General features: G+C 41.3%; 1 protein-coding gene across 1 annotated transcript; it reads left to right on the forward strand.

The window, feature by feature from the left end:
* The first annotated feature begins 477 nt into the window (after nt 1-477).
* On the forward strand, nt 478-11,828 carry tfcp2l1 (transcription factor CP2-like 1). The gene is made up of 15 exons (XM_005745710.1): nt 478-637; nt 1,257-1,405; nt 2,628-2,701; nt 4,472-4,577; nt 5,303-5,409; nt 5,509-5,661; nt 5,766-5,876; nt 7,245-7,348; nt 7,678-7,729; nt 7,863-7,956; nt 8,148-8,238; nt 8,675-8,757; nt 9,381-9,523; nt 10,081-10,132; nt 11,404-11,828. The coding sequence occupies exons 1-15, from the start codon at nt 579-581 to the stop codon at nt 11,439-11,441; spliced, it is 1,416 nt and encodes a 471-aa protein (XP_005745767.1). The 5' UTR covers nt 478-578; the 3' UTR covers nt 11,442-11,828.
* Nucleotides 11,829-12,250: the final 422 nt, after the last annotated feature.

Below are 12,250 nucleotides of genomic sequence, written 5' to 3' on the forward strand. Positions count from 1 at the left end.
CAGACTTTGAGATGACCTGCTCTTAATCTGTCACTCCCTTGAGGAGCTATGAGGGGTGAGCTGCAGGGGTTTCTACTCAACCTGCTGAAACTAAACCTGCAATAAAGATTAATGTGCCTTTTTCAAATTTAAATATCATCATTTAATTGTCATTTAAGCTGCTGTGTTGGCTTTTAGAAATATCAGAGATGATAAATATGCTTACTGACATTCATTTGAGGGCTTTTCCTGTGTTTGTTTCCTGAAAGTCCCCTCTAAACATCCTCACCCACAGTGAGTGTTTTGTTGGCAGTGTCAACAACTGATCAACTGAAGCTGCTATTAATGCATCACCCGAGGTGGACATTGGTAGTGGGAGGTGAGCCGGCGCTCTCCGCCTCTCAAAGGTCATCCAAGGTATGCTAATAGCAGGCCTGATGACATCACTGGAGCCATATAAGGGGTGTGTGGCGAGGCTGGGCTGCAAACCTCTCTGAGCTGAAATCCGAGGAAGCCAGCAGGCACAACGCTCGCGCCCTCTGCCTCCACGCCTTCTCTGTGGTCCTGGAATACAAGACAACGCCGCCACACTGGAAAATATGCTGTTCTGCCATCCCCAGCCTGAGTCCTACCACCAGCACTCTGCTAGTTACATTAGGTAAAGCACTGCCATGTTGCCAAGCTCCAGAAATGTCAGGATTTCACACACAGGTGCAGCAATTTACCAGCTCCACAGGTGCTCGCGTGGCTTTGGTAAATGTGCTGATTTACAGTGATTGAGGAGCACATTTAAGTAATGTGTTATTGACATGAAATGAGTTTTAAAAATGCATTTCAGGCGTTCGTTCATTCAAAGAATTGCACTCAAAATCCACATTTCAGGTTAGTTCCACTTTATCATGTCAGTTTGTAAAAGTTTCAGTTTGATTTTTAGTTTTGGATATCATGTGTGTGGTGTTTTTCAAAGTGTACAATTTAAGAAATTCAGAAGGGAACACTAACGGTACAGCAACAAAAACACACGACACAGTCATGCACTTAAAAATCTGATCAACTGACACCAGATCTGAAATTAAAAGTTATTTTATCTTGTGCTTAAGTTGTTTTTTTTAAACAAAGAAACATAGACAAAAAAAGAAAATACCCAATTTAGTCCACCTTTTTCTTTCTTTAATGATGTATTTAACCTGAACCGTGCTGCATGACAACAAACCTTTGGGCTTAAATGACTGAAGATCAGATGTGACAGCTGGCCATCTCCTCGTGATCTCCTCCAGAGAGGCGTTGGCGCCTTTCTTAAAGAACGAAGAAGCTCGGCTCATGGCTGAAAATGGTGCCAAAAGAACCCCGTTCCAGTACATTCTGTGTGCAGCCACTTCACCGGCTGTGAAGCAGCAGGAGGAAGCGCTCACTTATCTCAACCAAGGTACTTACACTGTTAGTCTCCGTGACGACTGTACAGACCGAAGCTCATTTTGTCACACGCAGTCCCAGCTGAAGCATGGGAGATGCTCAGAGTTCAATCCATTCATTTAAATACACTAAGAGAAAAATTAGGTTTGTTCTGCAACAGAAATCAGGTTGAAGTTTTCTGATGTTTGTCCAGTTCTATGGAAGCAAAACCAAAAGTCATAATTGTTTAAATATCTTCACTTTGCTAGTTCTTCTGTTTGTAATACGCTTTAATTATTTCTGGATTGGACTTCCCTCTTTGAGGGTTTCTCAAAATATGGTCATTGAGGTTTCCAGTGACTCACATCTCAAACATGATTGGTTCCAGTTTGGCTCATTTGACAAACTTATGATAATATTTCTTAAATTTAAATATTAGTTACTGGGAATTGGTCACATTTTTTCGTTCATAGTAATGTAGACTGCAAATGAATTTTGGACTTTTTTAGCTTCCATAGCTTCTGTCTTTAGACCTGGATCTCAGAACATCCTGTTTACATAGTTGCACTCACACACTCAGTCTCTGTCATTGATGATTAAGATTTGACATGTTTAATATTTGAAGAATTCATTTATTTAAAGAATGAAGTATTCAGATTTATTGATTGATTTGTGCAAGATGAGCTTCCACGTGAGTGTTAATTTGTCTGACTTGGATCATCTAACCTCACTCATCAACCCCTCTCTCACTCATGTCTTTTGCTCTTTGCATTTCACACTCTCCCCTCCTCTTCCTCCTCTTCTTCGTTTTCTGCCTTCTGGAACCTTCTGATTGTTTCCGTCTGTCGTGTTTGTCAGTGACGTTTTTATTATCTGTGCTTTATCTTCCTCTGTGTTTCTACGAGTTTGCCCTGCTTATCTGCTCTACAGTAATTTGTTTGCAGTAAAAACACAATGAAAGTGAGCTTGCTGTTCCACGCAGCTTGTGGCCATGCAAAGAGGGCATGTATTGATTAGTAAAGTTAATTGCCATCAGGGTTTGTAGCTTCGTTTTAGAAGCACTGACAGTTAGTTTTAGCGTCCCTCATTGGCTGTGTTATTGACATGTTGTTGTGATAATGTATTATGTCTGATCAGGACGACTAAACGGAAACGTTTTCCAGTGTGTGGCCTTGATATCTACGCCTCTTTTCTGATTGATTGATTTCCTTTTTAAAAATTTTTAATCAGGATGTCTTTAATGTTTTAAAATGTAGGTCAGTCCTACGAAATCCGTATGCTTAACAGAAAACTAGTGGAGTATACAGATATAAGCAGCAAATATGTGAAGGTAGGTGTAAGGTATTGTGTATGTTTGTCTGTTTTATTTGTCTTTCATGTGACCTCTCCCTCTTTCTCCTCTCGTCTGTTCACTTCCTTGGTTCGTCGCCGGTCCCTTGACCTTCCCTTCCACTTTGGGGGTGCTGTATCGACCCTGAAGAGCTTGGTACTATCACCCAAACTCACCGCTCCTCCTCTTTAAACTTCACATAAGCCCTCTACAGACGTGCAGCTCAGCTTCCTCTCACATTTCCAGCACACACACACACACACACTCTCTTTCTCTCTTTGGTATGTCTCACCAAGCTTTTCTGCTTCTGTCTGCTTTACCTGGATCTAAGTCACATGATCGTTGTGCTTGTAATTTTTCTGAAATGTTGTTTCCTGAAGTTCAAATGAGAAAAATCTCTCGGCCTTGTGAAAAACAAATAAAAAAACAAAAAAAACAAAACTAGCAGCTCTCGGGTTCTCCAAGTTTCAGATGGCAGTCAAAGTTTCTACTTCCTCATTTAACAAGAAGTTAGTCACACACTCACCTAAGAGTTACTTCATTTTGGTGTGAGTGCATCCTCTTACGCGTCTCTGTCGTCAGGACACATCGTAATGTTCGCCGTAGCATCCTAGAGACGCAGGAATGGGACAGGTGGCGTCTGTGCAAACACATGACGTGGAGCATCCAGAGCTGTTTGAGCTCGGCTGCTCAGTCATGCACGAGCCTCCCCCATAAATAGCCCAATGATACATGTCTCTACAGGCTGCTCATTTCATCTGTGGATTTGTGTCTTGTCCACGCAGATTTTAAAAGGTGGCTGTTGCTAAAATTCCAACCTGATCGAGCTCAGTTTCTTACAGATGAGCGTAAGCATGATGCGGTTCTATTAGCTGGTAGCTAAAGCTGTTTTACGCAACAGTTGGAGGTGACTGAAAAGAGATCAGAGCTCCCACATGTCATAAGGTTTTAGGATTTGGATGAAAAAGGTTCTGTAAGTAAGTCTTCAAAGGTGGGGTTGAATGACAGAAGGCGTTAAAGTTGCTCCTTTTTTCCTGTTGACTAAATCACATCCATGCTATCAAAGGTCAGTGAAGAGGTCAGTCTTGACTTCACTAATTTGTATCATACATTTGGCATGTAAATGTTGTGGTTAGGGTTAATTAAACTATAAATGTCTAATGCCTTTAAGATTAAGGTACATAGAGTTGAATGTACGTATTGATGTGTTAACACCAACACACAGGGTTATTGCCTTTCAGTTGCAAGGGTTTCAGTTTAGTTAATGTCCATCGCATTTTTGTGGATTTTCAGAGGTTTGAAATGGCCAAATTAAATTTGGCCACCATCTTGTAGCTTCTGAAATTCAATTTAGCATGTCGCTAAAACAAAACCAGACCCTAGCCCCAGAGGACCTGACCTGATGGATGCTCAGAGATGAAGCATAAACCGGTCCACTGAGAGGATCTTGTTTTGCAGAGACTGTGGGAGCTCTGTCACATAGAAGGAAAGTCACCAGCATTACTGCATGTCTCAGGTATTACATGTAGCCTGACTGACAGCAGGTCATTGGGCTTTTGTGACAACAGTTTTAACTCTGACTGCTTAAGAATTGGTAAGAAAGGAGCTGCAAGTACTCCCTCCACGCCCTGTTTCAGTGCGTGTATAAATAAAACAGGGGAGCCTTTTCGCACTTTGCCCAACATTCCTGCTGTTTAGCTTGGTGCGAGCTGCCCTGTGCTCAGCTCACAGCCGTACTCCTGTCTGAAGCCTGATCCTGCTTGTTCACAGAGCATTGTGCGCGTGGTTTTCCATGACCGTCGACTGCAGTACATGGAGCACCAGCAGCTGGAGGGATGGAAGTGGAACAGACCTGGAGACCGAATCCTGGACATAGGTGAGCTCACCATACCAACATACTCATGGATCATTCATACTCACAAATTTGTGGTGGTTCTTGGTCAATGTCACTAGTTGTGTGTCTGACTGCACAGAAAGTCCAGTAATGGCATGAATACCCAAGTACAGTGAGAGAAGTGATTTTGGAAACTCACAAATATTTGCTCACAACAAAATTAAATATGCTAAACACCAAAGATGAAGATAGTGCTGTGGTTTTCCTTGTGTACAACAGTGTGCAGCAGAAGTGATGCCATTATTAATGGCGTGTGGTGAACTGTAGTGTCATACTTAAGTATGAATGATTATGGAGCTGTGCTGGACCAATGCATTGACAGTAATCAATGACCAATAGCCGTTTGACGCGCCTCCCAAAAGGTCGTGGCAGATGTCTACCAGGAGGTTTCTTCCTGTTAAAAGGGAGTTTTCCCTTCCCACTGTCACCTAGCGCTTTCTCATAGGGGGTCTTATGATTGTTGGGATTTTCTCTGTATTATTGTGCGGTCTGTACCTTATGGTAAAAAGCACCTTGAGGTGACTGCTGCTGTGACTAAACACTACATGAACTGAATTGAATCTTAGGTTCTTAGACTTCAGAAGGTTAAACTTTTAAAATTAAACCTCTCCTCAGCTTCAGATGTTAACAGGTTAACCAAAACACAAATGTCTTCACGTGGGCTTTAAAATCAAAGCTGAAATAAGTGGCTGGCTCATTACTTGCAGATATCCCTCTGTCAGTGGGGATCCTGGAGCCTTGTTCAGACCCTTTGCACCTCAACACCATCGAATTCCTCTGGGATCCCCTGAAGAATGCTTCTGTTTTCATCCAGGTACACATTCAATTCCAGTCTCAGTTCCTCGGAGAGGGGAGGTTGTGGTCTTTAGCTGAATTTATTTTTCAGCTCTTCTCTATTCTCTTGTCCTTTCAGGTCAACTGCATCAGCACAGAGTTCACCCCCCGGAAGCACGGCGGGGAGAAAGGGGTGCCCTTCCGAATCCAGGTGGACACTTACACCACCAATGAACACGGAGAATACGTCGAGCATTTCCACTCATCCAGCTGCCAGGTCAAAGTCTTTAAGGTACAATACTTTATTTACTCTTACCTCATGCTCATCTCTGATCTTTAACATCCTCAAATCTCATGATTTACACCACACGTCCTGTTTTTTTTTTTTTTTTTAAGCCTAAAGGAGCTGATCGCAAACTGAAGACAGATCGGGAAAAGATTGATAAAAAGACCCCTCAAGATAGAGAAAAGTATCAGCCATCCCATGACGCTACCCTGCTGAAAGAGGTGAGGCCTGAGAGAACCCTTTGTTTGCCTTCTGCTTTGACTTTATTGAACCCAGCTGTAAATTCTTGGGTTACTTGGATGTTTCTGGAATTTGATCAGATCTGAATATTTCCCCCCTCCTTTTCGTTTTGCTTCTTTGCTCACCAAACCATGTAAACCACTATTACGTTACAGTTTGTTAATATGTCACTTTGCTTGTTGCATTGTTTGTTTTAAAAGTTTTCTTTCTTTGCTGCTGTCAGTGACTGAGGCTTTGTCAGTGCTAGTTTGTTATTCACCTGGAGGAAAAGAAAACCTGAGGAACCATTGTACTGGTCATGTTCATTACAAATATCACACATGACACTGTAGCAATACTTACCATTACAAACCATTTATAACACAGTAAGTCTTTATAGGAAGAATATGAAAAGTGTTTGCTAAGTGTGACATAGATACTGGCTAACTAGTGCTAAATTGGTTAAATAAAATCCTAAAATTTCACCTAATCAGGAGTTCAGACTTCTTGGACGGTCTGTTAGTACAGTTAACCGCACAGCAGCCACATTATTGGTCAAATAATCGCATTAAAAATGCTTCCAAAGGCTCCAGCAGCGCCTCTATCTGCGGTGAAGCCTAGCAGACAGCTAGCAGCTACAGCCACCATCCTCCTGTCAGTCAAAGAGGCCACGCCCATAATAATACAAGCTTTAAGTATATATCAAATTAAAAGCCTATTACAGATGTTATGAGGGGATAAATTAACTATAGAGACCAAAACAGTTTTTGTGTCAGGTTAAAATTCCTTTAATATGGGAGACCATTGGGACTGACTCACTGCTGGACCCTCTGGTGGACATTAGAGGAACTGCAGGTTTGCTGTAGCTTTGTCTTTCAGCTCTGGAGTTTGGTGAAATCGATTAAAGTTACCTGGATTTTTTCAGAATAAAGTTTTCTTCAGAGCTCTGTACTAGACAACCTGTGAAGCTGTATATTACGACACAAATGTCAGCCCGATGAGACATTAACAGACTTTATCCTGGTGCGTGTCTGGTACAAAGTCTGCATGATGTTCAGCTGAGGCCATGTGAGGTTAGAGCTCTCTGTTATTGTAGAGTCTTTACATCTGTCATCTAAAATAACTGAAATTTTGGTGAATGGCACTGCCTCCTCTACCGCCTCTAAATCTCACATTAATGGAATGAAACCAAACTAGCGAGCTAAAGGAGATGAACTACCTAAAGTTGTTACTATGTAGACCATAGGTTTACACACATCTGTGATCACTCGCTGCACTTTGAATGGGATTTTGAACCCTTTAATCTTTGTGAAAAGCTTTCCACTTCATTGCACATCTTCTTCTCTTTCTCTCGTCTTCTCTGTGTGCAGTGCTCGCCGTGGCCCGATGCCTTAAATCTAACCAGCCACAGCACCAGCAGCACGTCATCACCAATTTACCACAGCTCACCAACCTCCTGCACTTTCACTGAGGGGTGAGTAAGCATTCACACCACACTTTAATACTTGTTTGGTGGTTTCCACCGACATAAAACGCATCTCTTCAGTCAAGGTCTGCAGGGGAACTGTGTTTTGTTTCAATTACGGGTTGAAAATTTGAAAATGTTTCTCTGATGTGATTGTGCTTTACACTCTATGAGAGTACTTTCACAAGCACGAACTTCTGCAGCTATTAGCAGATGCAAAACAGAGAATTTTTAACAGCATATAAAGACCAGACAGATGTGTCTCAGGGCAGTTAGAAGAAAATACTCAACCAATCATCCCAATGTGTTCTTTCCTCCTCATGTGTGCGTTTCTCTAGCAACTGTTCTCCAAACCAGCAGGGGGAGCTGTTCATGCCCGGCTGCTCTGATGTAAGTAACAGAGACCGGTGCAGTGTGAAAGTGTTAATGTTGCTCTCTTATTCCTTTTAGGCCATTATTTGGAGACAGTGGATGCTGTGCAGCTATACTCATTTCAAGGGCTCTTCTTCTTTTTGACATGTAGCACCTTCTGCCGTCGTCCTCGCCGCAGGACACTCAGCAGTGGCTGCACCGTCACAGGTTCTCGCCTTTCTCAAGGCTCTTCACCAGCTTCGCAGGTACCGCGTGTGAAAAACACACCACACACTTTAGTCTTGGAACTTTTGTCAGAAAGCGCAGGCATGCAGTGCAGGAAAGACAAACTGAGGAAGAACTGATTAGTGTCGATGTGTTCGTCTATCACAGCGTCAGATCAGATCTGCTGTAGATCAGGGCAGCAAGCAGAACCAGATTTCTGCTGTTGTTGCAGGTGCTGATCTCCTGAGGATGACCAAGGAGGATCTGATCCAGATCTGTGGTCCAGCAGACGGCATCCGCCTCTTTAACACGATGAAGGGAAGGTGAGCCATTAAATTACACTGCCCAGCCACACCCAGAGCCATTTGCATGATTTACTGGTTGGTGCATCTACAGACACAGGATCATGGAATATACAAAATAGGCATGGCTTCTGTTTCCGGATGTGAGGCCAGCTGAAGTTCCTCAAACCTGCATTCATTCTAATAACCAGAAGGGGGCGACTCCTTTGACTTTTAACACAAGTCAGGTCGTATGGAAGTCCACACAATTCTGGTCCTTTGGGATTTTCCTAAAGTCTAGTCTCTTCTCTCAACCATACATTACATACAAAGATGGATTTGGACACTGATATGATCCATTGTTTCTCCATTTACAGTAAATTTATGATATCGGCCTCTTGAGCAGACTGCGTCTTAAGCTTTAGTGCTGCAGGTCCTTGAAATACATTCAATTCAAGCTTTTTGCTCACATTTTCAGGTGTGTACAGCCCCGTCTTACCATCTATGTGTGTCAGCAGCAGGCCAGAAATCAACCTTCCATCAAACCAGGCTGTGGAGAAAGTACGTGTGCAACAAGAAATCGCTCTGAATGCTCATATTTTGTCCTTTTTTTTTCAGTCCTCTGTCTGTAGTGTGACTGAATGGTTTTAAACAAGCAATTCCTACACACCAAACACAACTGCAGGTTTATTAAGCCCTAAATTAAATATTCAAAACTAAGACAGATGGCAGCCGCAGCTGGACCAAACAAGTCAGAGGACCTGAAGAAGACCTGAAGCAGATGTTAGAGTCAGTCCTTAAAATACAAACAAAATAAAACTCATGAAAAAGACTGAGTCCAATTAATAATACACATGGATGTGCCATACTCTTTCTTAAATATTGTGTTTGTAAGGCACAGCCAATCAGGAGAAAATAAAAGGAAGGAACAGAGGAGGAGCTAAAGATGCTTGTTTCAGACAGTCCATCAACTGAGGATCTGCACCAAGGCTCTGTATAAGATAAAAAAGGGTTATTTTGAACATTGAATCATGCACTCTGTTCTACTACTCCAAAAATAAATGTTTGCAGATGAAACCGGGCAGAGACAAAATCCTAAAATATCAGGAAATCATCACAGAAACTGGCAGAGAGTAACACTTCTGACCTGATGTGATCATTGTATGTCTGTCTTGCCTCTGCAGTCTACCACGCTCTGTACCTGGAAGAGCTGACACTGCTGGACCTGTCTGAAAAGATCGCTACACTGTACAACATCACTCCACAACAGATCACACAAATCTACAGACAGAAAACCACCGGGATCCACATCTTGGTCTCAGATGAGGTATCTGTCCAGCACTGATTAATATGAGTGCATATCTGCAAATGAGTATGTAGATTCTGTAGGCAAGGCAAGGCAAGTTTATTTGTATAGCACAATTCAACAACAAGGTGATTCAAAGTGCTTTACAGAGACATTAGAAACAAAAACAAATAAAAAGCAAGGGGTAACGTTCAGGTATCGGAAGCTTCCTGACTTCCATCTGTAGTTAACTTCTATTAACTTCTACTAACACTAACACAGTCATCTTTGAGTTGAGTTTGATTAGATGCAGGTAAAAAATAATTGAGAAGAGGAAGAGAGAGCGCCTGCTTTGCTCTAATCCAGTTTTAAAACAGGATGCTATTTTCTAATGACAATTTAATTTTTTTTATTAGCCCCATAAAAATATATCTGCCTTCCAAAACCATGAAAGACAGAACAGGAAGTCTCAGTTTTCCGTTAGTGATCATCAATAAAAGTTCCACCATGAGCTCCAGATTCCTTCCAAGTCCATGAAGTGCACTTTATACATGTTTCAGCTGTTTCAAGACCAAAGTGTGTGGTGCTCTTTGTTTCAGATGGTGCAGAACCTCAGGGAAGAAACCAGTTTCATCATCAGCACCATACGAGGTAACTGACCTTTATCCGTACAGCCCTGTTTCACGGAACGTTAAGAAGCTGTGGAAAAGGGAAAGAAAAGCACTCATTTCCAAACAGTTTAAGCACTTAATTAATGTCATTCTGCAACAAATGCAGCAAATCAAACGCTGAAACGAAGAACGCAACCAAAACAATCAGTGGTCACTATACATTTAATGCAACAAAAACATTTTAAATAAATCAGAGCAGGGTCAAAAAGAAAAACCAAAAAACAACGCATTGCATTGAACAATGTAAGAAAAATATTCCACAGTGTAGAAATGCTACCAACAGTTTGGGGATTTTTTTGCTCTACATAACATCATCAAAAGATTCAGAGAGAAGCTGGAAAGATCTCCGTACACAAGACTGAAAACCACTTTATCCCCTGAACCATTTTGTGGAATTCATGCAGTGTAAGTCTTGGCATAATCACGGTGTAATACACAAGACCTTCCCTGTAGAGGACTTCGTCTGGATGGCTGCCTGTGTTGCTCCGTGTCTTTGTTTATCATTTTGGAGAGGAAAAAAAAGAAGTTGGTTCAGGGGCAGCTAAAGGCTGAAAAGTTGTAATTATTAAAGTTGTAATCCCAGAGCTGAAAATGAGTTCAGTAATCTGTGAGTAAACAGCATGAACAGAACCTTTCTCAATATAACACGCAAACATAGGATTTCTTCATCTGCTAAATAATATCAAGGAAAAAGCTGAAACAGTGAATGTTGGTGGAGCTCAGGCCTTCAGACACAGTGAACAGGAACATCCCTGCAGGATGGCATCTATATGTTTTGGAGTCATCTGCTGCCATCTAGATGTTGTTTTACTGGGAAAGTCTTGTTTATTTCAGTGAGATGATCCCAAACCATGGCTGTGGCTGTATTCCTGAAGCATGGCTTCATAGTAAGAGTCCAGGCGCTAAACTGGCCTGACAAAGTCCAGAAACCAAAGGCCGCTGCGGCCGCTGAGCAGCTGGTTTCCTGCAGCAAGCATGTTTCCTTACTTCCAAAGAACAGATGAAGCAGTTTAGTGGGAAACAGCTTCTTAAAGCTTCTAGTTGCTGCCATCAAATTCAAAATGAATAAATCAAATTCTTTAGTTTCAGCGTTTGCAGCCGTTTTATTTTCAGTGCTTTTGCATTGTTTTTATTTAGTCACAGAGCACACCAGTTCTTTTGAAGAGCAGTCTGTGAAACAATTTATTGAAATTAAGCTTCAAGCTTACATCAGGATGTTTTTTATTTAACTGAATCTTTGTGTGTTAACAGATGAAAACACTGATGGTTACCACGTTGTGTTAAAATGATCTCCGGGACGTGCCTCAGTGGAGTTGTACAGATTGTAAATACGTTTTACTAGACACTGTAATGATAATAATATTAATACTAATAATAATGTGATGTTTAATAAGATTTCTATTAAAGTGAAAATGCTTGTCAGCTCTTCGCTTACTGTTGATTTTGAGCTTTAATGTTCTCTAGTTATTTTTTACATATTTGTTCAGTTACTGATTCTTGCTTCATGTTGCAATTAGTGTTAACGAGCGCTGTATCATTCTTTAATATGTCAAATGCAATGCTGTAAATGCAACTGAATGACTCTGATGATAATAAAGCAAAATAAATACAACACATCATCATGCAGACAAAATGAAACGATGAACAAACAAAACTGTATGATGCTGTTTTAATGAGAAGTGTGATCTCCCGCTGCCTCGGCTCTCTTTGTTCTCCTGCTGGGTCGTGCCGCGTTGGGATGCTCTGAGGCTCTGTATTTTCTGGGTGAAGTGGAACACGCTGCTTTTAAAGATTCGATTTTGACTTGCTGTGAATAACTGTGCTGTGTTTGAGAGTAATTATTTGTCTGCTTTTAAGATATTAAACCTGCACTGGGGGGAAGTAGAGTCAACAGTGATTACAAGCAAAACCAAATCACCAGGCCTTACTTACAGGTCCTTAAAGTTAAACTTGTACGTGAAGGCACTGTCATATGTCATACATAAATGTCTTAAATCTTGACAAATGCCCACACTGTAACAAAGGTAACAAAACTAATAAAAGACTGAAAGGAAATAAAATCGAATTTAAAACAAAAACTAAAGAAGAGTTTAAAAAT

Source organism: Pundamilia nyererei, unplaced genomic scaffold (assembly GCF_000239375.1).
Source record: "Pundamilia nyererei isolate P.nyererei 1_Seehausen unplaced genomic scaffold, PunNye1.0 scaffold00163, whole genome shotgun sequence".
Classification (NCBI taxonomy): Eukaryota; Metazoa; Chordata; class Actinopteri; order Cichliformes; family Cichlidae; genus Pundamilia; species Pundamilia nyererei.